Raw genomic sequence first — 27,220 nt, 5'->3', positions numbered from 1 at the left:
CTCCCAAGATAACTCCCTCCCAACTGTATATTATTGTGCTGCCACTTCTGCAGTGGGACCGGACAAATCCAGGGATAGTGATGTGTTGCATAGGAACATAAGTGCGACTGCATGTAAGGTATGATTCCCTGAGTATGACTCGGTCAGGCTGTTGTTTGCCTAGTGTGAGAGACAGCTCTCCACATTTTGGCAGATGTTTGTAAGGAGGACTTTGCGGGATCAACAGGCCATGGGCTCCCGTTGTTTTAGTCAAGGCCAGGCAGTTCATCTTGTTTCAGTCCCTTCTTTACCATGGTCCATACAATGGAGTGGCTTTCTCAGCTATTCCAGAGACAGTTAAGTATCGACCACAATGCTGAGACTGGAGGCTTCCTGAGGAACAACTAGATAGGTTTTCATGATAATCAACAATGATTTCATCATTAGACTTTGAATTCTGGAGTCATTTTTTATTTTACACCATCTGATACAGTGAGATTCAAACCCGGGTTCCTGGAACATGGATCTCTGGATTATTAGTCTAGCAACAATACAACTGGGCCATCACCTGCCCTTATTCAAACACAATAATTCAAAACTCGGCTACCCATATCTGGACTCGCAACATTTCTGCTCATCAATCACCTGTGTTCACTGGTTTACATTAAGTCTACATTTTAAAGTCTGCATCTACGTTTTCCAAACCCTCAAAAATGTGGCACTCCTTATCTCTAATCTCCTCCAGCCCTGCAGAACTCCAGGATATCTGCATTCACCTAATTCTGGCTCTTGGGTATTTACAAATGCAATTACCCACCATTGATGGCTGTGCCTTCAACTGCCTCCTTACACTCTCAACCTCTCTCAAGACTTTCTTAAAACCATTAGCAACAAATACTGGCCTTGTTTTTGACCAGACTGATCATCTTCCTGTGTGACTTGATGTCTTATAGATAAGAGCAGCTCAAATGTGGCTACCCAAAAACTGACAGCATCTGAAAAGCTGATAATTTTATAATCATCCATGCCTCAATTTTAATTGAATGCATTTTCTTTCAAAAAATACTTAACTGGACAATTGCACAAAGTGTCTCCAGGCTAGTTAGTATCTTTGCCATATTACAAACTGCTCCATCCCCCTCACCAAATGACCTCTGACCTCCACCTTACCTACTCTAGTCCAAACTAGCCAACCTGAAATCTCGAAATATCCAAAATCTGGCACTGGCCCGGTCCTGAGGGTGCTGGATGAATTGTAAATCCCTGTATTTTGTTTTATAACACTCCTGTGAAGCACCTTATGATGTTCCAGTACACTAAAAACGCTGCACAAATGCAATACAAATACAAATCCCTGCTCCTCACCTTCTCAAGCATTTTGCCAGCAAACTAAAATGCAAAGAATTTCAAGATAAAATCCATTGCGTGGTCTTCAGTCACAGGCTCGGTTGTGTAACAGAATAAAACAGATTTACAATAAACCAAGAGGCCAGTGGACACTTCCCAAACAGACAAACTAATATTTCAAAAGATTTCCTGTGTCAAAGTGAGATAACTCTTAAGGTTTTAACTGAAGTGAGGTGACAACCCTTGCTAAATTGAGAAGAATTGATCCAGAATCTCACTGTTCACCACGGAAGCAAAACTGTGACTTTTTTTAATGTAGGATTTGACTCCTTTCAGTTTGCTTGTGTGTTCAATAAAGCACCACAGCTGTTTGTCAAACACTCACATTTTACCACATATCAAAATGGCTCAGTTCAAATATACAGTACATTATAAAACAGGCATCATTGATTGCATGGCTTTGCTTTTGATTGAGTTTGAACAACAATGAAAATAAATTAACATCTTTTCTGATCAAAATTCAGCCCAACTAATGTGTTTCTTAAATCTTTAAATTCCGATCATGGATCAAAAACATACATATGTAATCCCAAATTTTAACATAAACAAATTTTAGTTCAAATCAGCAGAGGTTAGCAGTAAAACTCCAGACTCGAAACTTGTAATGACGAACAATTAACAATCCCGGAGGATAGGTGAAGTAAACAAACCAGATAATGAATGACAGACCTTATAAACGTGCAGATCTGACATAAAGCCCAGCCACTTCGTTCACACGTATTCATCTGCATCTGGTCTTTACAGGTATTCATCTGCATCTGGTCTTCACACGTATTAATCTTCATCTGGTCTTTACAGGTATTCATGTGCGTCTGGTCTTTACATGTATTCATCTTCATCTGGTCTTTACAGGTATTCATGTGCGTCTGGTCTTTACAGGTATTCATGTGCGTCTGGTCTTTAGCCTTTTGGCTTGTCTCTTTGCATCCTCCTGGCTTGCACCATCTAAACCACCCTGACTGAGTGCCCTCACACCCTGTAAGCGATTTATCAACTGCGTTAGCAACGGGATCAGCTGCAGAGGAAAAGGGAAAGGCACACCTGTTATTACTTAATACAACTCAACTGATATAAATGAGAATGAAGTTTAAATTATGAAATTATAATTTAAATCATACTTCAAATAAAGAGGAAGGTTATCAAGTAATGAGTTAACTTACAGCAGATTAAGTATTAGCAGGAAATCCTAATGGTAAGCCAGGATTCAATAAAAACTTAAGTAGGATTCAGCTCCTCAAGTCTGCTCTGCCATTTAATACAATCATTGCTGATCTTAATTCAGCCTCAACTCCATGCTTTTACTCATGCTTGGTAAGAAATGGGCTTGTTAGGGAAAAGCAGGGCTCACAAATCTATCCAGTCTTTGAGAGACTGGTAAAGATGGTTGATGAGAGTACGGCAGTTGATGATGTCTCTGTGGACTTGATTGAAACATCTAACAAGGTCTGTTATGATAGGCTGGTCCAGAAGTTAAATTGTATAAAATATTGGCTTGGTCATAGGTGACAGAGGTGAGCTGTGGAAGAGTGTTTTGCTGACTGGAAGTCTGCTGCCACTGGTGCTCTGCAAGGATCAGTACTGGGACCTCTGTTGTCTTTAATATATATAAATGATTTGGATGAAAACGTAGGTAGTCGGAGTAGTAAACTTGCAGAAAACACAAAGTTTGGTGGAGCTGTGGGTAATGAGGAAGGTTATCAAATGATACAGCAGTATATAGATCAGTCGGAATGTTGGGCGGAGAAATGGCAGATAAAATTTAATCCAGGCAAGTGTGAGCTGATGCATTTTGGGAGGTCAAATTCAACAGAAAAGTCTACAGTAAATGGAGGGCCCTTAGAAGCATTAATAACAACACAGGGATTTGGGGTCCAAGTGCATAGATCCTGAAAGAGGCAACACAAACGGTCAAGGCATGCTTCCCATTATCGTTTAGGGCTTGGAGTATAAACATTGGCAAGAAATAATAAGCTGTATAAAACTTTAACTAGGCCACATTTGGAGTATTGTGTGCATTGAAGAATGTGGAAGGTTTCAAGAAGGTGCAGAAGAGGCTTACCATGATGTTAGGTGAAAGTGAGGACTGCAGATGCTGGAGATCAGAGCTGAAAAATGTGTTGCCGGAAAAGCGCAGCAGGTCAGGCAGCATCAAAGGAGGAGAATCGACGTTTCATCGCATCATCGCATACATCGTATCATCCTTCATCATTTCCACCACCTCCAAACAGACTCCGCCACCAAGGATATATTTCCCTTCCCTCCCCTATCAGCGTTCCGGAAAGACCACTCCCTCCACGACTCCCTCATCAGGTCCACACCCCCCACCAACCCAAGCTCCACTCCCGGCACCTTCCCCTGCAACTGCAAGAAATGCAAAACTTACGCCCACACCTCCCCCCTCACTTCCCTCCAAGGCCCCAAGGGATCCTTCCATACCCGTCACAAATTCACCTGCACCTCCACACATCATTTACTGATCCGCTGCACCCGATGTGGCCTCCTCTATATTGGGGAGACAGGTCGCCTACTTGTGGAACATTTCAGAGAACACCTCTGGGACACCCGGACCAACCAACCCAACCACCCCGTGGCTCAACATTTCAACTCCCCCTCCTGCTCCAGCAAGTGCATGCAGGTCCTTGGCCTCCTCCATCACCAGACCATGGCAACACGACGCCTGGAGGAAGAGCGCCTCATCTTCCGCTTAGGAACCCTCCAACCACAAGGGATGTATGCAGATTTCTCCACCTTCCTCATTTCCCCTCCCCCCACCTTTTCTCAGTCCCAACCCTCGGACTCAGCACCACCTTCTTGACCTGCAATCTGCTTCCCGATCTCTCCGCCCCCAACCCCTCTCTGGCCTATCACCCTCACCTGAACCTCCTTCCACCTATTGCATTCCCAACACCCCTCCCCCAAGTCCCTCCTCCCTACCTTTTATCTTAGCCTGCTTGGCACACCCTCCTCATTCCTGAAGTAGGGCTTATGCCCGAACGTCGATTCTCCTGCTCCTTTGATGCTGCCTGACTTACCATGACGTTGCCTGAATAGGAGTGTATGAGCTATAAGGAGAGGTTGGACAAACTTGGGTTGCTTTCATTAGAACATCAGAGGCTGAGGGGTGAGATGACAGTAGTAGACAAAATTATGAGAGGCACTGTTAGAGTGGATAGTTGGAGGCTTTCACCAAGGGTGGAAACTTCAATTACTAGGGAGCATAGGTTTAAGGTGAGAGGGGGAAAAGTCTAAAGGATATATGTGAACAAATCTTTTTTATAGAGAGGGTGGCTGGTGCCTGAAATGTGCTGCTCGGGGAGCGGTAAAAGCAGAAACGATAGCAATATTTAACAAGCATTTAGACAGACATATGAACAGGCAGGGAATAGAAGGATACGGACCACGTACAGGCAGATAGGATTAGTTTAGAATGGCATCATGTTTGGCACAGAGATGGTAGGCCGAAGGGCCTGTTCCTGTGCTGTGCGAATCTATATTCTTTCATTCCAGGAAAGAGTACAGAATCTCACAGCACATGAACATACCATAAACTTTCCATAAGCCTTTAACCCATTACCAATTAAAAATCTGTCCATCTCCTTAAATTGACACAATGTTTCTGCATTCCATCACACTTGAAGTTGTAGTAACCTCCACAAAATAATGTAGAGGAAAGATCTCAGAGGGTTCCTTACGTATGACAAAATTGCATTTCTTGCAAATAATCGTGACAAGAATTCACTATTGTGACCATGGCAACACTAACTAAAATAATAAGCCTAACGGAGTGAGTAAATGAATTAAAATGCTATGAATTTATTTTTCTGTGGCCTAAATATTCACCAAACTATGGAGAAGGGTTAAAAAAAAGCTCACTGAAACAAAACAGCATAATGTATTATATGAATTTATGACTGCACATGACACAGTAGATAAGAGCTCCATGGTTTGCTAGGAAAATTAATGCCACGTGAAATTAGACTGCACACATCGGTTTTTTTAAGATCAAATGTGGTACAAATGAAATACATCCACCGTGTGCAAGATAAGATTACAACAAAATCCCCTTTTCTGCCACAAATCAGCAACAAACATTTTAAAGCCCCATCACTTCACAATCCTGAAAATGCTTTCTCAATCCTTGTACAAAAAAATGTGAGGAACTGTTATTAAGGGTTCATATGTGGCTCACCAAACCAAGCAACTGTATTAAATTAACAATTTCGCAGATCTTTGTGCTAATACCATTATTTGGGGATAGCACAACACATCATTTTGTTGATGTTTTTTTGAAGACGGTGGTCAGATATTGATAGAGAAATAACCGGGTCACAGCTCCAATGCTGCTGCCATTGTACTTTGAATGATTCCCACTAAAAACAAAAGTCTTGCTAAATATATTCTTAATCCTACCCTGTCAATGAAATTCACAAAGAGAAAGGGAAAGTCCCAAACTTTTCTGTTATTGGGCACACAAATATTTGATTTGATTTATTATTGTCACGTACCTAGGTACAGTGAAAAGTTTTGTTTTACGTGCCGTGCAGGCAGATCACACCATACAAACTGCATCAGGGTAATAGAACAGAGCGAAGAATATAATGTTACAGCTGCAGAAAAGGTGCACAGACAGCGAAATCAACATGAAACTAAAAATTTGACAGATCCATTCAGAAGTCTAATGTCAGCGGGGAAGAAACTGTTTTTTTCACAAGTAGGGTATACGGACTTCAAAATAACTGGTGCTGGAGAAACTTAGCAGATCTGGGAGCATCTCCCTACGCTCTCTTCACAGATACTGCCAGAGTTTCTCCAGCACTTTCTGATCTATAGCAATGGTAGTACTTTGTTTTTATTATAGCCTATACTGGCTGTAGTATTATTTGCCCACTCTTCTGGTAAATAGAACTTTCCAATTTGTTAGAAATCGGAGATAATCCAAGCAAGCAGACACTCATTTCATCAATAAGAACTTGGTGCAAATTAGTTCAAATATATTCGCCAGTTCGGATGTGAAAGAGTCAGTAGCAGAAAGTCCAAGTACAGTGTAATATTATCTGTTATGATGATACCTAATCCACTACATCAGTTCCTTGTATTATTATATCTCTGCCTTTTGTGCAGAATCAACTCCCACAGAGTCTTTTTTGGAATAATTCAAGCGAATGACTGAATTAATAAACCTACCAACTTAGGAAATTTTTTCAATGTCCTCCCAACCCACACTCACGGGTAAAAAAATCAAGAGAATCTGACATTTGATGACAACGTTAAAATACTTATTTTGTGACCCACGCTTTAGTCGAATAAGCTCCAGTCATACTTAATGGAATTACTCCCAACAGATTATACATTTGTCAACCTACTGTGGAAAAGCATTTGTTTCCTAATATTCTGGACTAATTTGGAAAATTCATATTCCTATTTGATTATTTTATGCAGCTAGCTTGAAATTCTATTTGCATTATGTCATGAATGATTTGCATAATACTTGTGTACAAATGTTAATAATTTCCAGTAGTAGCCTTTTTAAAAACAAACATTATTATTTTGTACATGAAAATACTGAATAAAATGGTCATGTGCTGTCCCCAGCTGCATACAGCCCCGATATAATTTGATGGGAAACTTTACCTTGTCATGATTGTAACCAGCCAGAAGCAGGAGCAGAGTAAGAGGCAAGGCAATGTATGATCCCTGGGCAACATCCTGCTCAGCAAGCCTTCTCTGCAACAAGACAATGTCGCACAGTCAGATTACCTCCTTTCTTCTTCTTCATTAGAGTTATGCAGCACAGAAGCAAACCCTTCAGTCCAACTCGTCCATGCCGACCAGATATCCTAACCTAATCTAGTCCCATTTGCCAGCATTTGGCCCATATCCCTCTAAGCCCTTCCTGGACGTATTCCCATCCAGATGCCTTTTAAATGTTGTAATTGTACAGCCTCTGGCAGCTCATCCCATACATCTAACATACAAAATAATCAGAGGGTTAGACAAGGTGGACATGGCAAGCCTTTTTCCAAGTATGGGGATGGCAAACACAAGGGGACACAACTTTAAAGTGAGGGGAAATAGGTATAAGACAGACGTCAGAGGTAGTCTCTTTACTCAGAGTGTAGTAACGGTATGGAATGCTTTGCCTGCATCAGTAGTAGATTCGCCAAGATTGAGTGCATTTAAGTCGTCATTGGACAGGCAAATGGACGTACATGGAATAGGGTAGGTGGGATGGGCTTCAGATTAGTATGACAGGGCGGCGCAACATCGAGGGCCGAAGGGCCTGTACTGCGCTGTAATGTTCTATGTTCTATTTAACACGCTGAAAAAGTTGCTGCTTAGGTCCCCTCTAAATCTTTTCCCTCTCACCTTAAACCTATTCCCCAATGATTTCAAATAAAATTACACTGAGCTAGTTATAAGCCTGAGATCCTAAAAGACATTTTTGCTTGTGTACATGAGAGATTTAGTTGCACAGCATAAAAACAGGCACGGAACTACCAACTAAAGAAAAGTGACTCTCATAATGTTTCCTCTACATATACACCAAAAGTAACAGCTTTAAAAAATGCACAGAGACCTGTCCAAGTGGGAGAATGAAAGCATAGTTACACAGATGTCATTATAAATCAAAAATCCATTTGTGTAATGTGCAGTGGAACTGATTTACTTTGACTGTCATAAACTCACATTAAAGCACAATTCCTTCACAGAATTTCAGTAATTCCCACAGAAATTCAGCACTTTTCCCTCAGTGACACAATTACTTAGTCAGGCCACCACTCCAATGATGGAAAATGTCTCCAGAACTATTCTCGTTGCTTCCAAACCAAATCAGACTTAACAGCTCATCAAAAAGAAAAACTCCAAAGTTTAATAACAAAATCATAGCTGCAACCTCATCAATTCTTCCTTAAAATGGAACGTACACTGGCAATAGTCTACACATTTTGACAATGACAATAAAAACAAATTATAATCATAGCTAAAGATGACAGTTCATGGCTGTTTACGGACTTCAATATAACATAAATCCAGTTTGTTGATGTCGTTTTAAAGTCTGTTCTCAGGATATAGGTCTCGCTAGCAATTATTGCCCAGTCCTAACAAACCCCTCACAAGGCCCATCAACCCCAAAATTTGTTTCCCCCACCACTGCTTCCATCTCCCTCTCTAGTCACTGACTCAAGCTGCATTGTACACAAACTTAGCATCCCAGCTGAAACAAAAACAGAAACTGCTAGGCAAACTCAGCAGGTCTGGTAGCATCTGTGGAGAGAAAGCAGAGTTAACACTTCAGGTCTGGTGACCCTACTATCTGACCCTGGTCTGAGATTCCAACTCCAAATCATTTCAATTGCCACAACTATGCTTTCTCACTTCTGAAATATTATTTTCTCTGCTTGTCCCTCAGCTTACCTGCTGCTCAAACCTTCAAATCCTGGATTTGCTTACCTCTAAGCTCCAATGCTATCCAGCTTACCTATCATTCTCCCTCCACAAACCTAAACTTAGCAATTCCTTTGATGCTAAAATCACCACATATTCGGTTGAACCAGCACTGCTGTTGCTCAGTACTAACTCTTGCCTCCTAAATGCTTCCAATTGAAAACACAGTTGGCCTGAAATTGGTTTGTTTTCCCTTAACTGTAGAAGATTAATTTGAAATGTAGGTAAGACAAATGCTAACAATGGCATTGACAGTCTGTAAGACAAATTAAATGTGTTTGAAATTGCAATATCAAAAAGCACTCTTACAAAGTAACATGGAAAAAAGCAAATGTCAGTATTCCAGCCACTTAAGAGCTGCGAAGAGCTGCAGAGATCTCGAAATAAAAACTGGAAAAATGCGGATGCTGAAAATCAAATAAAAAACTAATTGCTGGAAAAGCTCAGCAGGTCTGGTAGCATCTGAGGAGAGAAATCAGAGTCACTCTGACCTGAAAACTTTAACTCTGATTTCTCTCCGCAATGCTACCAGACTTGAACTTTTCCAGCAATTTCTTTTTTTTTGCCGAGATCTCTTCTGGAGGGCAGCAAAAGAAGGAGTGATTTAGACATAGTTGGATAATAGATGTCACAGAGCGGCTGCAGGAAAACTATAGTGGTTATGTGAGGACAATTCAGGTAAAACAAGGGTTATACTGTGACAGCAACCCCCGAGCAGGATCAATTGCTGAAGATTTAGAGGTAATTTGATTGAGGTGTTTGAAACTCAAAAAGGATTTTGATAGCTTTTCAGAACCCACCCCATTTTGTCTCATGGGATAAATTGAAAACAAAGGGACACCACTTCAAATTTGAGCTAGACCATTCAGAAGAGAAATTAATAAACACCTTTTCACAAATTGTTGTAAAACTTAGGAACTCACTCCTGCACAATGGAAATGGATGGGAAGGCACAGTTGGCGCTTTCGGCAAAGGTGACAAGGGATATTGACCAAAGGCAAGTCGATGGAGCTAAGATGGACGGGTAAAATAATTTGGGAGCAAGCCTGATTGGTCTGTTTCTGCACGTGGTTATCCTGAAATGTTTATCCTCATGCTCAAGCCCCTCACCTCCCCATCTCTGCAACTCTGAGAAATCTGTGCACCTTCAACTGTGGGCTCTTGTCCATCCCCTTTGTAGCTCATTCCACCACTCAGCCCATAACCTCTGTAACTCTCCTCCCTCCCCCCACCTACACACACACACACACCCCTCTTTCTCTCAAACTCACCAGGATTTAGTCATATATTCCAATGATTTCTTTTGGCTCAGTATCAGAGTGTGCCTGCTTAGGATCTTCTGCAGGACTTTGGGATGTTTTACTGTGATCAAGGTGCTAAATAAAGTCAGAGATGTACAGCATCTTCGGTCCAACCCATCCATGCCGACCAGATATCCCAACCCAATCTAGTCCTACCTGCCAACACCCGGCCCATATCCCTCCAAACCCTTCCTATTCATATACCCATCCAAATGCCTTTTAAGTGCTGTAATTGTACCAGTTTCCACCACTTCCTCTGGCAGCTCATTCCATATATGTACCACCCTCTGTCTGAAAAAGTTGCCTCTTAGGTCTCTTTCCCCTCTCACCCTAAACCTATGCCCTCTAGTTCTGGACTCCCCGACCCCAGGGAAAAGACCTTGCCTATTAAACCTATCCATGCCCCTCATAATTTTGTAAATGAAGGCAAGTTGTTGCTGAAGGTGGTACTGGATCTTCTTCTCGAGCAATCCGATACCATGGAATGACTTCCTTGGTCAGCACAAGAGGATAGCTAAGAGTCAACCTTGCTATAACGTAGAGCTGCAGTCAAATGCAGAGCTGATTGGAAAGCTGATTAATCTTTTTCTACAGGACATTAGTGAACTACATGTTTTCTACAACAATCCTGCAGCTTCCTGGACACTAATTCAAATCAGTCCTGCTGAATTGACCATCAAAGTAGATCAGGAAGAATGAGCAAAGTGAATGGTCAGGACTTGGTGCACATTTGAGGATACAGACAGGAGTGATGTAAATGAGCTAAAATTTATGGAGGATGGAAGGTGGGAAACTGGCTAGGAGAGGACTGGAATAGTTGACTCATTGGTATCTTAGAGTTTTGGAAATAAGATTAATGTCTGAGCCTCCTGGCATTAAATTTAGTCTGTACAAACTCACAGCTTTACCACAATTGACAGTCACTTTCTTAACTGCTACTTTTAAGGTGGCACTATCTGAAACGGTTTCCTATGCTCAAGAAGAAAACAGCAGCATAAAGCCAACATAAAACTATTTAAAACTACTGTAGTGAGACTAACATTTATTACGATAACTGAATCATTTGCCGAATGACCTACTGACAAGAAATGAGATTCTGCTTAAAAAACACTGCTTACTGAGTTTAGTAAAATTCAATGCGGTGTGTTAAAGTTAATTAGGTGACAGCAGATTCAATTAAAATAAAACAGGACAATTTAGCCTTTACAGTCTGCAAAACAGATTTCAGTTTTAAATTTAAAAGTGAAGAAATGCAGTGTACACCTAGTTAAAGATCACAGCTCAGTAATTATTGCAATAGTTTGGATTCAATTAATTTTGTCCTCATCAGAGTGCAATGCTTCAAAGTAACACATAAACAAGTATAATTATCTGTCAATGTTAACTCAAAAGCATTTCAAAAGTTTTCTACAATGAATTGCCATGGATGTCGCCATTAAATATGGATTCATGTGTTTAATGTTGGTTAGATAGAGGCCAGGCAAAGGTTTTTACACTAGTTTGATTCCATCTCACACACCACCAACTCTAACCACACGGATTACCTGCTCCTAACCCTGCCATACCATAGATTAGAAGCATAGAATCCCCAGTATGGAAGCAGGCCGTTCAGCCCATCGAGTCACACCAACCCTCCAAACAGCATCCCACACCAACCAACACATTCCCCTACACTATCCCTGTAACCCTGTATTTCCCATGGCTAACCCACCTAACCTATATATCTCTGGACATTATGGGCAATTTAGCATAGCCAATCCACCTAGCCCATACATCTTTGGATTGGAGGAGGAAGCCAGAGCACCCAGAGGAAACTCACGCTGACACAGGGACAACGTGCAAACTCCACGCAGAGAGGTGCCTGAGGTTGGAAGCGGACCCGGGTCTCTGGTGCTGTGAGGCAGCAGTGCTATACACTGAGCCACTATGCCACCCTAATAGGTAACGACACCCTACTGTAACACAATATCAATACAATATCATACTAGATAACAACGGGGAAACAAGTTAATTCACATGTTCTTAAAAACAATTATCTTTAATCACTGACTTACCGAAGGGCTGAACATAAGGGTAATGTGTTTATGGTAGCCAGTTGCACTAAAGGATATTTGAGGTAAGATGTACTCATACAGTGACTTGGGCAACGTCGACTCCAAGGCCACTACGTAGTTCTGCAACAAATAAGCAATAATTTCATTCCTAGATAAAGTTGGACAGAAATGCGTTTCTGAGGCCAAAAAAAGTGTTTGCATTCATTTACACAATTTAGCTAAATACTGTTCACTCGACAGAAAGCAAACATACCTCACCATCTCTTAACAATGGTGGGAAATGGAAAAAAAGTGACTGTCCCAGCGATACCGTTTGAATAGGGTTATCCAGGTTTTCACTTTTATACAGCACCACCTGAATAAATTAGAAATATACTTTATAGCCCATGTTTAAAAAAGATTACATTTCAAATATTTGTATCATTTACAATACTCAAGAGCAACTCGGGATGGGGAGTAAGTGCTGGGCTGGCCAGCAAGGCCCACAGCCCATGAGTGAATTTCAAAACACTATGCTATAGATTTTTAAGATCTATTAAGTTGGACAAACTGACCTATCAAAACGTAGCAATTTAGGTTAGAACAACAGATTGGACACTAGATGTGCGATAGAGATAGCACCTCAACCTGAGCTACAAATCTTCTCAAAAAACTCACTAGATGTGCAATACACAATGCCACCGGAAATTTCACTCCATATCTACACAATACACCCTCTGTCACCCACTTTTGGACATCATAGATCATGAGACAGATCATAAGACATGGTCATAGAGCATGGAAACAGACCCTTCGGTCCAACTCATCCATGCCAATCAAGTTTCCCAAACTAAAACCAGAATCCCTCTAAACTTTTCCACTCATGTACCTGTCCAAATGTTGTAACTGTACTTGGCAGTTCATTCTGTTTATGACTAACCCTCTGTGTGAAAAACTTGTCCCTCACATCTCTTTTAAATCTTTCTCCTCTCATCTTAAAAATATGCCCTCTAGTTTTGAATTCCCCTACCCTATTCATCTTATCCATGCCCCTCATGACTTTTTAAATCACTACAAGGTCTCTCAGCCTCCTACGCTCTAGTGAAAAACTTCCCAGCCCATCCGGCCTCTCCTTTATAACTCAAACCTGCCAGCCCTGGTAACATCCTTGTAAATCTTTTCTGCACCACCCCTCCCCCAACCCCATGAGTCTGCTCCACCATTCGATCATGTTATTGATATGTTTCTCAACCCAGTCTCCTGCCTTCTCCCTTTCGCCCTTGATCCCCTTACTAATCAAGGACATGTTTATCTTTGTGTGAAATACACTCAGTGACTCGGCCTCCACAGCAATGAGTTCCACAGATTCCACACCCTCTGCCTGAAGAAATTCCTCCTCCTCTCAATTCTGAGCAGTTCTCCCTTCACTGAGGCTGCCCTTGGGTCATTGTGTCTCCTACTAGTGGAAACATTTTCTCCACATCCACACTATCCAGGCCTCTCAGCATTCTCTAAGTTTCAATGAGATACTTCTAAACTCCATCAAGTACAGACCCACAGTCCTCAACTGCTCCTGATATGACAAGCCATTCATCCCCGGGATCATTCTTGCAAACTTCCTCTGGACCCCTCATCCTGGAAAGTGGGGAGAGAAAACCAGAAAACAGCAATCGTAAGTTCTCTGTATCCTGTCTCTAAGAAACTAAATAAAAGAATTCCTTTGATGAAAAGATAAGACCGGGTTGTTTAATTAGCTGAGTTAAATCCTACACAGAAAGGAAAACTTGCCCAGACCTCTGGGGAGAAGTGAGGAAGTGGTCCAGGCGAACCGGCTCTTCAAAGCATCAGCAAAAATATGATGGGCCAAATGGCCTCCTTCTGTGCTGAAAATGGGTAAAGTTGCCACAGTTTTATCAGACCCTAGGGCTGCTCTCCTATTAGACAGAAATGACTGGTGCTTTTCATACCCAAGAGTCACCAAGCCCCAGAGGGAGTTTTGGGGGGGGGGGGGGGGGAGGAGGGAAGAGGAGGAGGTGGGGGGCAGAGGGTGAGTGAGGTTGAGAAGCAGAGTTCCGCATGATAACCTCAGCTGGTGCAGGAGTTGAACCCACACTGTTGGTGTGACTCTGCATCTCAAACCAGTCATCCAGCCACTGAGCTAACCGACTCCCAACCATTCTATGATTGCGAACTGGAGGAATCAGAAGAGAATGCAGCAGTAATCTGACATACCCGTAACGTAGAAAGGTGTTCAGGTGAGGTGATAACATTGCCACTTAAATCAAACTGATTAATCTGTCGGAACGCTAGAATATTCACACCTTCAATATCACTGCTGTCAACCTGAACAAAGGAAATACAGAGAAAGTAGAACAGCTGGGTTAATGTTGTTACTATTGTTTTTCAGCTTCAGTATGATTAACAAAACAAAACTTTATCCACAAAAGCACATAAAGGCAATATTTATTCTGAGAGTAATCTCCTGTGGAAACTTTTAAAATTAATGATAGTAATTAGACAGGCATCGTTCTACATTTTAAAGTAAGCATTTTGAACAGATTTATAAATCTAAATTTTACATCTAATGAAAGTAAGATAATGCGGATACTGAAAATCTGAAACAAACGCAAAGTGCTGGAGAAACTCTGTTTCTCTCTTCACAGTTCTGCAGAGTTAACATTTCATGTCCAATATGACTGGACTTCAGAACTGCTTTTTACTGGAACTGAAAAGTTTACTGTTTTTCTCTCTCCACAGAGGCGACCAGACTTGTAGATTTTACATCTACAGTATTTATCATGGATCTTCAGATTCTGGTCAGGTTAGAAACTGTGCCAGTCCTCAGCCAGGAGGTGGCAGAAGTGAGAAACTGCACAGATCCACAACAATAATATGGAGATATGAGGGCCACTCCCGGCACCACATTAAGGAGCGTTTCAAAAAGAACCTTACGTGGAAGTTTCTTCAGAAGCTTCCAACAATCCCGAAAGCACCAACGGTTCTACAGCTGCAGCACATGTGTTAATTTCAGGATGCTTGAATACAACTAATGCAACTTCTGGTGGAGTCGGCCTTAAAGCCAGATACGAAATAGCTTCGGTGTGAGTTTTAATCAGAAAAGTAAGTGGGACAACACGGTGGCTCAGTGGTTAGCACTGCTGCCTCACAGCAACAGGGTCCCAGGTTCGATTCCAGCCTTGGATGACTGCCTGTGTGGAGTTTGCACATTCTCCCTGCGTCTGCGCAGGTTTCCTCTGGGTGCTCTGGTTTCCTCCCACAGTCCAAAGATGTGCAGGTCAGGTGAATTGGCCATGCTAAATAGTGCTAGGTGCATTAGTCAGAAGGAAATGGGTCTGGGTGGGTTACTCTTTGGAGAGTCAGTGTGGACTAGTTGGGCTGAAGGGCCTGTTTCCCCACTGTAGGGAATCTAACCTAATCGAATCTAACATTTAGGTCAGTCCAAGTTCAGACGAACAATGGGGAGGGTTAGCACTGATGTCTCACAGCGCTAGAGATCCTGGTTCAATTCCAGCCTTGGGCAACTGTCTGTGTGGAGTTTACACATTCTCCCTATGTCTGCTTGGGTTTCCTCTGGGTGCTCCTGTTTCCTCTCACAGTCCAAAGATATGCAGGTCAGGTGAATTGGCCATGCTAAATTATTCATGGTGTGGAGATCAGGTACATTAGTCAGGAGAAATGTAGAGTTATAGGGTAGTGGAATGGGTCTGGGTGGGTTACTCTTCGGAGGGTCGGTGTAGACCTGTTGGGCCAAATGGCCTGCTTTCACACTGTGGGGATTCTATGATATGTTATGATATTCCATGAATACAGAATCCCTACAGTGCGGAAAGGGGCCATTCAGCCCAACAATTTTGTACTGAACCTCCGAAGGGGCATCCTACCCAGAACCCCCCACCAATCTATCCCTGTAATCCTGCATCTACCAAGGCTAACCCATCTCGCCTGCACATCCACAGACATTATGGGGAAATTTAGCGTCGTCAATCCATCAAGCACAAAACTTAACATAAACAAAAACAGAAATTGCAGGAAAAACTCAGGAAACCTGGCAGCATCTGTTGAGAGAAAACAAAGTTAACATTTTAGGTCGAATTCTGAAGTGAAGAATTGAAGAAGGGTCTCTGGACCCAAAACATTAACTCTGATTTCTCTTCACAGATACTACCAGACCTGCTGAGCTTTTCCAGCAATTTCAGTTTTTGTTTCTGATTTCTATCAACCGCATACCTTTGGACTGTGGGAGGAAACCAGAGCACCCAGAAGAAACGGGTAGAATGTGCAAACTCCACGCAGCCAATTGCGCGGGTCCCTGGCACTGTGAGGCTGCAGTGCTAACCACTGAGCCACCATGCCATTAGAGAAGCAGAAACCTGTTGCCAAACGGTTATTATCAGCAGATCTTTGTTTTTGGAAACGCAGCAGTATATGCTGACTAATGTTGCTATTCAGTGGGAAGGAAGGTAAAAGTGCAAGTTATTCATCAGTCACATGTCATACATATGTGGGCAGTATGATAATAGCAGCTAATCCCCTCAGGGAAAGTGGAAGTGGGAGTACAGACAATTATAGTCAATGGACTGCAGGTTGGCTGCAGATGTCCTTATAGCCAATGGCACAATTTCTTAACTGGCTTCCTAGTTGGACAGCACAGACAGACAGTGAGACCATCACCATTGTCACTGTCAGGCAGCTATGACAGGGCCTGGTGCTATAATGGCAGAGGTAACAGCCCATTCTGATGCGTGAAAATTCCTGTGACAGGCTTTACAATCTTGCATTACAGCACCATGGTTCATAAACAATCTCTCTCTATCAATTTATTCAGGTCTGTGGTGCAGGACACAGCATAGCGAACACAGAGACTCCCTAAGTTCCAATGCCTGCATAATGAGGATTCTCTTTTAATATTCTCTCATTTGTGTCCAAAGTTGCAATTAATCAGAATTTTGAGGAATTAACATTTGCAAATCTTTTAGAATTCAGATGATTACATTTTATGAGCAGAATTCTTCTCGTGTTCTTTAAAAGATTAATTGACAAAACAAGATCTGAAATTTCAGAGAAAGAAATGGCTTAAAACTTCAGGCCCAGTCCAGATATACAGTTCAATTCCATCCTAAAAAAGGTCAGCTTATGTTTAAATAGTTCATATAACTCTAAGCCATTTTGTCTGCAACCACTATTAAGGGATCATGTATAACAGCAGGAATACATGCAGCACTGCAGATCTCTGCTCAGTTCTCCGGTTTCCAAAGATCCTTTTCACTCAATCACTACAGCATGAAACCAATCTCAGAACTTCAAAAATGTGGTTAAAGCCTTAAACATAAACACAAGAAATTCTATGCTCGACTAACCTTGACAGCACGATACTGGGGTAGTGCTCTCTCTATGTGGTCATTGCCTTCAACTTTCAGCTGAATGTGGTACACACAACTGGGCTACAGAGAAAAGACAGGCAAAGCATTCAATCATTCAATATTCTTTTCAAAAGCTTTCAAAACTAGGCATTTAACATCACTAACTAATTCAATTGATAATTCACGGAAGAAATTTTAAAATGCTAAAGATGCAGGGACATTTTCACAATGCATTTAAGCTCCAACCTACGTGATTTATATGCATACTAATTATATTAACTTATTTATTTTATATAATTTATCTTTAGAGTTTGGATTCTTGAATTTGAATGAGTAGCATTGGGTTTTCTGAGTGTCTGAAGGTATTTAATGATTAACTTGTGTGTATTTCTGTAGCTAGAATTTTTTTTAATTGAAACCCAGTGAGAGAGAAAGGCTTCCTGGAGAGCAATGGGGTTTTGTGTACATTAGGCGAATTTTACAAGTAAACAAGGTAAACTGCTGTGCATTAGGCTCCAGTTGGAAGGTCAGGGCTGATTATTTCCCTTTGATTAGGAGAAGCACTGATGGCTTAAAAATATAAAGGTCTTTTTACACAGTTTGAGCAGTTCATAGAACATAGAACAATACAGCACAGAACAGGCCCTTCGGCCCTCGACATTGCGCCAACCTGTGAACGTTTCTCAGCTCGTCCCCCTACACTATCCCAAAATCATCCATGTGCTTACTTAAGGATTGTTTAAATCTTCCCTAATGTGGCTGAATTGACTACATCAGCAGGTAGGCATTCCACACCCTTACCACACTCTGCGTAAAGAACCTGCCTCTGACATCTGTCTTAAATCTATCACCCCTCAATTTGTAGTTATGACCCCTCGTACACTCTGACGTCATCATCCTAGGAAAAAGACTTTCACTGTCTACCCTATCTAATCCTCTGATCATCTTGTATGTCTCTATCAAATCCCCTCTAAGACTTCTTCTTGCCAATGAGAACAGACCCAAGTCTCTCAGCATTTCCACATAAGACCTTCCCTCCAGACCAGGCAACATCCTGGTAAATGTCCTCTGCACCTTTTCCAATGTTTCCACATCCTTCCCGAAATATGGGGACCAGAACTGTACACAATATTCCAAGTATGGCTGCACCAGCGTTTTGTATAGTTGCAGCATGATATTGCGGCTTTGGATCTCAATCCATCTATGAATGAAACCGAACACACCGTATGCCTTCTTAACAGCACTATCTACCTGGGTGGCAACTTTCAGGGATCTATGTACATGGACTCCAAGATTCCTCTACACATCCACCCTACCAAAAATCTTTCCATTGACCCAGTACTCTGCCTTCCTGTTATTCTTGCCAAAGTGCATCTCCTCATATTTGGTTACATTGAACTCCATTTGCCACCTCTCAGCCCAATTCTGCAGTTTATCCAAGTCATCCTGCAACATATAACATTCTTCCAAACTGTCCACTACTCCACCAACTTTAGTGTCATCGGCAAATTTACTAATCCATCCACCTATGCCTGTGTCTAAGTCATTTATAAAAATAACAAACAGCAGTGGTCCCAAAACAGATCCTTGTGGCAAATCACTAGTATCCGGACTCCAGCTGAATATTTTTCATCAACTACCACTTGCTGCCTTCTCTCAGAAAGCCAGTTTCTACTCCACACTGCTAAATCACCCTCAATCCCATGCCTCTGCATTTTCTCCATAAGCCTACCATTTGGAACCTTATGAAAGGCTTTACTGAAGTCCATGTATACCACATCAACTGCCCTACCCTCATCTACATGCTTGGTCACCTTCTCAAAAAACTCAATGAGGTTTGTGAGACATGACCTGCCCTTGACGAAACCATGCTGACTATCTGAAATCAAATTGTTGCTTGCTAGGTGATTATAAATCTTAGCTCTTATAATCCTTTCCAAAACTACAACAGAAGTAAGGCTCACTGGTCTATAATTACCTGGGTCATCTCTACTGCCCTTCTTGAGCAAGGGCACAACATTTGCAATCCTCCAGTCCTCTGGTACCAAACCTGTAGACAATGACGACTCAAATATCAAAGCCAAAGGCTCTGCTATCTCCTCCCTAGCTTCCCAGAGAATCCTCGGATAAATCCCATCCAGCCCAGGGGACTTGTCTACTTTCATTCCTTCTACAATTGGCAACACCTGTTCGTAACTAACCTCAATCCTTTCTAGTCTAATATTTCGTATCTCATTTTTCTCCTCTACAATGTTCTCCTTTTCCTGAGTGAAAACCAATCAGAAATGTTTGATTAGCACCTCTCTGATTTCCACAGGGTCCACAATCAATTTCCCACTTCTATCTTTGACTGGCCCCATTCCTACCCTAATCATCCTTTTATTCCTCACATACCAATAGAAAGCTTTAGGGTTCTCCTTTATTCTATTTGCTAAAGACTGCTCGTGTTCTCTCTTTGCTCTTCTTAACTCTCTCAGTAAATCCTTCCTAGCTGATCTGTAACTCTCCCTCACCTCATCTGAACCATCTTGTCTCATCAACACACAAGCCTCCTTCTTCCACTTAACAAGAGATGCAATTTCTGTAGTAAACCATGGTTCCCTTACCTTATCACTTCCTCCCTGCCTGACAGGGACATACCTATCAAGGACACGCAATATCTGTTCCTTAAACCAGCTCCACATTTCCATTGTCTGCATCCCCTGCATTTTACTACCCCATCCTATGCATCCTAAGTCTTGCCTAATCGCATTATAATTGCCCTTACCCCATCAATAACTCTTGATCTGTGGTATCGCTAAACTAAACGTAACTGAATTATGGTCACTCTCTCCAAAGTGCTCACCTACCACTAAATCAAACACCTGGCCTAGTTCATTACCAAGCACCAGATCCAGTGTGGCCTCCCCTCTTGTGGGCCCTTCGACATACTGTGTCAGGAAACCCCCCTGTATACACTGGACAAAAACTGATCCATTCAACACACTAGAGTTATAGCATTTCCAGTCAATTTTGAGAAAGTTAAATTCCTCCATAATGACCCTGTAGGGTTCTACAGCTCAAGCTGGGTGTGTAAAGCAGTTTTTCCTGAGAAAGGGAGCAAATAGTTTCAAACTGTCAAAAATAGGTTACCTTAGTATAAGAAATTTAATTTCAAAGTTCCAGACCAGAAATCATAGAATCATAGAGCACAGAAACAGACCTTTCAGTCCAACCAGTCCATGCCAAACATAATCCCAAACTAAATTAGTCCCACCTGCCTGCTCCATATTCCTCTAAACTCTTCCTATTCATGTACTTATCCAAATGTCTTTTAAATGTGCCCACATCCACCACTTCCTCAAGCAGTTCATTCCACATGCGAACCACCCTCTATGTAAAACATTTGCCGCCCATGTCTCTTTAAAAATCTCTCCCCTTTCAACTTAAAAATGTGACCCCAAGTCTTGAAACCCCCCACACTAGGGAAAAGACACCTACCTTTAACCTTATCCATACCCCTCATGCCTTGAAGATTATTTGAAGCTGAGAACATTTAACCTAGGTTACATGATGAATCATGAAAGAAGTTATCAGATTTTTGTGACTGGGAATTAAAGCCACAGCTAAATCAGAGAAGAACATTTTCGTCTGGTGAATGAGTACTGCAGTGGGATGCTGCTAGGAATAATGGAGTTTTATTTTTACAGTGTGTGTCTAAATCTTTAAATGTGTAGTATACGTAAATAGTTTGGTTTATTCTATTAATTATCTTTTTGCAAAATAAACTTCTGCTTGATCGTCAAAACCAAATCTGCAGCATTGTGTGTTAATGTTTCAGTGAGAAAAAACCCTGTTAAAACCCTAAAAAAAAAATCAAGCTAGATTTTCAGTCCGGATTCCAACTTGCCCAGTAGTAATATCACCCAGTATCACAATAGTAATACCAATGCTAATTTGGAGAATTGGGAAGCAGGCATAGTCATTATTTACAACAGCTTTTGCTCCTGCTGCTGGGGAGGTTTTAAAATAATGTGGCAGGTGGCTGGGAACCAGAAGAGAAGACAAATAGACAGCAAAGTGGAGAGTGGAGACTGTAAGAATCATGAAGATAGCATTAATAAGAGGAAGAGTAGGCAGACAGCGTGTGAACGCAAAAGAACTGGTGGCCTGAAGTACATATACTTTAATGCAAGGAGTATAGTGGGTAAGGCAGATGAACTTAGGATTGGTGCCTGGGAGTATGACGTTATTGCAATCACAGAGACTTGGTTGAAGGAGGGGAATGATTGGCAACTAAATGATATAGATGCTTCAGACAGGACAGGGAGGGAATAAAAAAAAAGAGGGGGGGGGTGGGGCGGGGAGTTGCATTGCTGGTCAGGGACGATATCATGACTGTGCTAAAGGAGGACACTATGGAGGGCTTCAGTTGTGAGGCATTATGGGTAGAGCTGAGCAATAAGAAGGGTGCAGTTACATTGTTGGGACTGTATTACAGGCCTCCCAACAGTGAGCATGAGGTCGAAGAAGAAATAGGTAAACAGGTTATGGAAAGATGTAGAGACAACAGGGTACTGGTGATGGGAGATTTTAATTTTCCTAACATTGACTGGAATACACTTAGTGTCAGAGTCTGGATGGGGCAGAATTTGTAAGAAGATTACATGAGAGTTTTCTCGAGCAGTATGTCAATAGTCCAACAAGGGAAGGGGTCATATTGGACCTGGTACTGGGGAATGAGCCAGGACAGGTAGTAGATATTGCGGTGGGGGATTTCTTTGGGAACAGTGACCACAATCCTGTAAGTTTTAGGATACTCGTAGACAAAGATGAGAGTGGTCCCAGGGAAGAGTACTAAACTGGGCCAAGGCCAATTACATCAAAATTAGGCAGGAGCTGGAAAATGTGGATTGGACACAGCTATTTGAAGGGCAGTCCACTTTTGATATGTGGAAGGCTTTCAAAGATAGTGCAGGATAGGCATGTCCCTTTGGAAAGACAAGATTCGTGAACCGTGGAGGACAAGCGAAATCGTACAACTAGCAAGAGGAAAAGGGAAGTGCACATAAGATCCAGGCAGTTAAGAACAGAACGGGCCCTGAAGGAATATTGGAAGAGTAGGGCCAGTCTACACGAGGAATCAAGTGGACTAAAAGGGGTCATGAAATAGCTTTAGCGATCAGAATTAAGGAGCATCACAAAGTCTTTTATTCTTATATAATAAGCAAGCAGGTAACTAGAGAAAGGATTGGTCCATTAAAGGATAAGGAAGGAAGGCTGTGTATCGAACCTGAGAGAATGGGGGAGATTCTGAATGATTACTTTGCATCAGTGTTCAATGAGGAGACGGACATGATGAATGTTGAGATTAGAGATAGAAGTTTGATAACTCTGGATAATGTTGACATAAGTAGGGAAAATGTGTTGGGTAGGCTGAGGTTACTAAGGTGGACAAATCCCCAGGACCGGATGGGATCTATCCCAAGTTGCTGAGGGAAGTGAGAGAGGACATAGCTGGGGCCCTGACAGATATCTTTGTAGCATCCTTAAACACAGGTGAGATGCCAGAGGACTGGAGGGTTGGTCATGTTGTCCCCCTGTACAAGAAGGGTAGTAGGGATACTCCAAGTAATTACAGACCAGTGAGCCTGATGTTAGTGACGGGAAAGTTGCTGGAGAAGGTACTGAGGGATAAAATCTATTTATGTTTAGAAAAGAATGGGCTTATCAGTGATAGGCAACATGGTTGTGTGTGGGGGAGATCGTGCTTTACCAACTTAATGGAGTTCTTGGAGGAAGTGACCAAGTTGATAGATGAAGGAAGGGCTGTAGATGTCACATACTTGGACTTTAGTAAGGCGTTTGATAAGGTTCCCCATGGTAAACTAATGGAGAAAGTGAAGTCACATGGTGTGCAGGGTGTTCGAGCTAGATGGATAAAAAACTGGTTGAGCAACAGGAGACAGAGAGTAGTAGTTGAAGGGAGTTTCTCGAAATGGAGAAAGGTGACCAGTGGTGTTCCACAGGGGTCAGTGTTGGGACCACTGTTGTTTGTGATATACGTAAATAATCTGGAAGAGGGCACTGTGGGTATGATCAGCAAGTTTGCAGATGACACAAAGATTGGTGGAGTAGCAGAAACATAAGGGACTGTCAGAGAATACAGGAGAATATAGATAGACTGGAGATTTGGGCAGAGAAGTGGCAGATGGAGTTCAATCCAGGCAAATGTGAAGTGATGCATTTTGGGAAGTGTAATTCTAGAGCAAATTATAAAGTAAACAGAAGAGCCTTGGGAAAAGTTGATGAGCAGAGAGATCTGGTCCATTATACCCTGAAGATTGCTGCACAGGTAGATAGAGTGGTCAAGAAGGCATATGGTATGCGTGCCTTCATTGGACAAGGTATTGAGTATAAGAGCTGGCAGGTCATGTTAAAATTGTACAAGACATTGGTTCAGCCGCATTTAGGATACTGTGTACAGTTCTGGTCGCCACATTAACAAAAGGATGCGGATACTTTGGAGAGGGTGCAGAGAAGGTTTACGAGGATGTAGCCTGGTATGGAAGGTGCTAGCTATGAAGAGAGGTTGAGTAGGTTAGGTTTATTTTCATTAGAAAAAAGGCGATTGAGGGGGGACCTGATTGAGGTCTATAAAATCATGAAGGGTATAGACAGGGTAGAGGTCACGCTTTCAAAGTGAGAGGTGAAAAGTTTAAGGGGTAGACACGCAGCAAGTGCTTTACACAGAGGGTGGTAGGTGCCTGGAAGGTGTTGCCAGCAGAGGTAGTAGAGGCAGGTACTGTAGATTCATTTAAGATGCCTCTGGATAGAGCATGAGTAGGTGGGGAGCAGAGGGATACATAGGCTTAGGAATTGGGCGCTGGTTTAGACACTGGATTTGGATTGGCTCAGGCTTGGGAGGGAAGAAGGGCCTGTTCCTGGGCTGTAAATTTTCTTTGTTCTTTGTACATCTGCAAAGTAACATATCTCAAAGCTAATTTTGCCATGAAGATCCTGCGAATCTGCTCAGCTGTTATTCCATTTCTTTCATGACAACCAGATATGTTTGGCAAGTCTCAGCAGGGAGACAGCACTCTATGAGGTAGAGTTAAATGATTCTGAAAAGAACTCAATTGAACATTTTCATATTTTGAAGATAGTTTAAAGTAATGCATTAGTCGAGCATTTGATTTCCTTATTACTCTGTTGGATTCATTTTCTTTGTGTGTGCTCATATCCATGTAAACTTCACCATTAGATTCAGCTTTACAGCTCATCTGATATACATCACCTTTTCAAAGAAACAGAGGTACAATAGCAGGACAAACCAACTTCATTAAAAATGTATTTATTAATTCTCCACACGCTATTTGTTATCAGTGTACAAGTTTCCAAATTTTTGATCAAAAAGGACATAGGTTTATTTCTGGAAATGATTGACAAAACACTATGGTAACTGGAAACCTGAAACTTTTTTTTAAAAAAGGTGGAAATGAAGCAGGTTGAGGAAAATATCTGGAGAAAAAATAAATATTTAATGTACACATCTCTAGACCTTTTTTGAAGATCTGCAGGAAATGAGCAATTAGCAACTTATCAGCAAGAAAGAAAGAACATCTTTTCTCCTTTTCCGCACTCCATGGATGCTACCTGACCTGTGTTTTTCCAGCATTTTGTATTTTTAATTCTTATAGAAACGTCAATTTGCTGTGAATTCAATAAAAGAGATAGGGAGAGAGAGCCCAAACCCAAACAAACATTCTTGGTAGTGTAGATGAGCAGAAAGATCTCGGTGTTCATGTACATAGATCCCTGAAAGTTGATAGAGTTGTTAAGAAGGCATACAACGTATTAGCTTTTATTGATACCAGGACAGAGTTTCAGAGCCACGAGGTCATGCTGCAGCTGTACAAAACTCTGGTGCAGCCGCACTTGGAGTAGTGCGTACATTGAGTCACCACATTATAGGGAGGATGTGGAAGCTTAGGAAAGGGTTCAGAGGAGATTTACTAGGATGTTGCCTGGTATGGAGGGAAGGTCTTATGAGGAAAGGCTGAGGGACTTGAGGCTGTTTTCATTAGCGAGAAGAAGGTTGAGAGGTGACTTAATGGAGACATATCAGATAAACAGAGGGTTAGATAGGGTGGACAATGACAGCCTTTTTCCTCAGATGGTGATGGCTAGCACGAGGGGACATAGCTTTAAACTGAGGAAAGATAGATGTACGACAGATGTCAGAGGTAATTTCTTTACTCAGAGAATAGAAAGGGCATGGAACACACTGCCTGCAAGAGTAGTAGCCTTGCCAGCTTTAAGGGCATTTAAATGGTTACGGATAAACATAAGGATGAAAATGGAATACTGTAGGATAGATGGGTTTCACAGGTCGGGGGCAACAGAGAGCCAAAGGGCCTGCACTGCGCTGTAATCTTCTATGTCACAGAGTCCTTCCCTATAGGTCAACATTGTCAGGAGGTTCATGTGATCAAGTTCCACAGCCGGTCCCCATATAAAGAACACTAAGAAAGCAGTGACTTATGTTACTGTGTTCATTTTGAAACACACAAACTTGTCATTATTTTGACACATTATCAAATTGGGCAATACATTTTCCAGGTGCATAAGAAAGTGCTCTTTCATAAACATTTTCATCATTAAATAAACCTATGAGAGTTAAATAGTTAACTCTTACCAGTAGACCACGGAGACGGAATTTTCCATCTTCATCAGTCACTGTATCCTCTCCATAAATGCTACAATCATTCTGGCCAACAGCTTCCACTGCAATTCCTTGCTCAGGTTCCCCATTTAATGAGGATACTGTTCCATAACAGCTTTAAAAAAAAAGATGTTTATTTTATGGTAATATTTCAGATTACTGGCTGCACAGAACTGAATGCCTTTTTCAAATGCTATTATACACCTTAAGAAAAAACATCCCAAGATCACTGTTCCTGCAATTTCTTTTGAATCCTTTACAGAGCTTTTTCACAAGCTGGAACAAAACTGCGCAACATGCAAATCAACACACCATTTGAACATCTTGCTACAAAAGTCAGGAATAGAACTGGTTATTTTCCTGGGTTTACTTAATTTTGTTAGTAATGTACTTTGACCAGGTGTTTTAATGCTGAACAGAGGCTTTCAAATTGTAACAAGAGAACAGTGATCAACATAACTACTACAAACATTACTATGTCGATAGTAATGATAATTTAATTCGACCCAAAACTAATCATTTGCTTTTCTTTATTCCTTCATGAGATGTGAGTCACACCAATAAGGCCTGCATTACTCATTACTAACTGACCTTGGGAAGGTAATCATAACAGCCTTCTTAAACCACTGCAGTTCATCTAATGTTGACATGACCACAGAGCTCTAAGGGAGGAAGTTCTATGATTGTGACTCTTTTGATATGGAGCCTTTAACACTGTTAAACACCCCAAGGGAGCATTACCAATCAGAATGTGACACTGAGCCACATAAAAAGTTAACAGGACAAACGAGAAAAGCTTAGGCAAGAAGATAGGTTTCGAACATCTTGCTGGTGAGGTTTAAAGAAAGAAATTCCATAGGATAAAGCACAGACAGTTGAAGAAAGAGCTTTCAACAGGTGTACTAAAAATCTAGAATACACAAGGGGTCAATTTATTTATTCTGTAGCTAAATGGGTTCAGCTTTCAAA

General features: G+C 41.6%; 1 protein-coding gene across 1 annotated transcript in view; it reads right to left on the bottom strand.

Annotated features, from left to right (window-relative positions):
* Positions 1-422: 422 nt before the first annotated feature.
* Positions 423-27,220, bottom strand: part of nomo (nodal modulator) — an 89,368-nt gene continuing 62,570 nt past the window's right edge. Inside the window, exons 25-31 of the mRNA XM_072560172.1 lie at positions 26,225-26,366; positions 17,545-17,628; positions 14,399-14,509; positions 12,441-12,542; positions 12,188-12,307; positions 7,018-7,110; positions 423-2,401 (exon numbers count right to left, since the gene is read on the bottom strand). Coding sequence (XP_072416273.1) covers positions 2,270-2,401; positions 7,018-7,110; positions 12,188-12,307; positions 12,441-12,542; positions 14,399-14,509; positions 17,545-17,628; positions 26,225-26,366 — 784 coding nt within the window. The 3' untranslated portion in view covers positions 423-2,269. The remainder of the gene's footprint in view (positions 2,402-7,017; positions 7,111-12,187; positions 12,308-12,440; positions 12,543-14,398; positions 14,510-17,544; positions 17,629-26,224; positions 26,367-27,220) is intronic.

Source organism: Chiloscyllium punctatum, chromosome 40 (genome assembly GCF_047496795.1).
Source record: "Chiloscyllium punctatum isolate Juve2018m chromosome 40, sChiPun1.3, whole genome shotgun sequence".
In the NCBI taxonomy this organism is placed as follows: Eukaryota; Metazoa; Chordata; class Chondrichthyes; order Orectolobiformes; family Hemiscylliidae; genus Chiloscyllium; species Chiloscyllium punctatum.
Note: the sequence above shows the minus strand (reverse complement) of the source record. Positions and strands in the feature narration are given on the sequence as shown.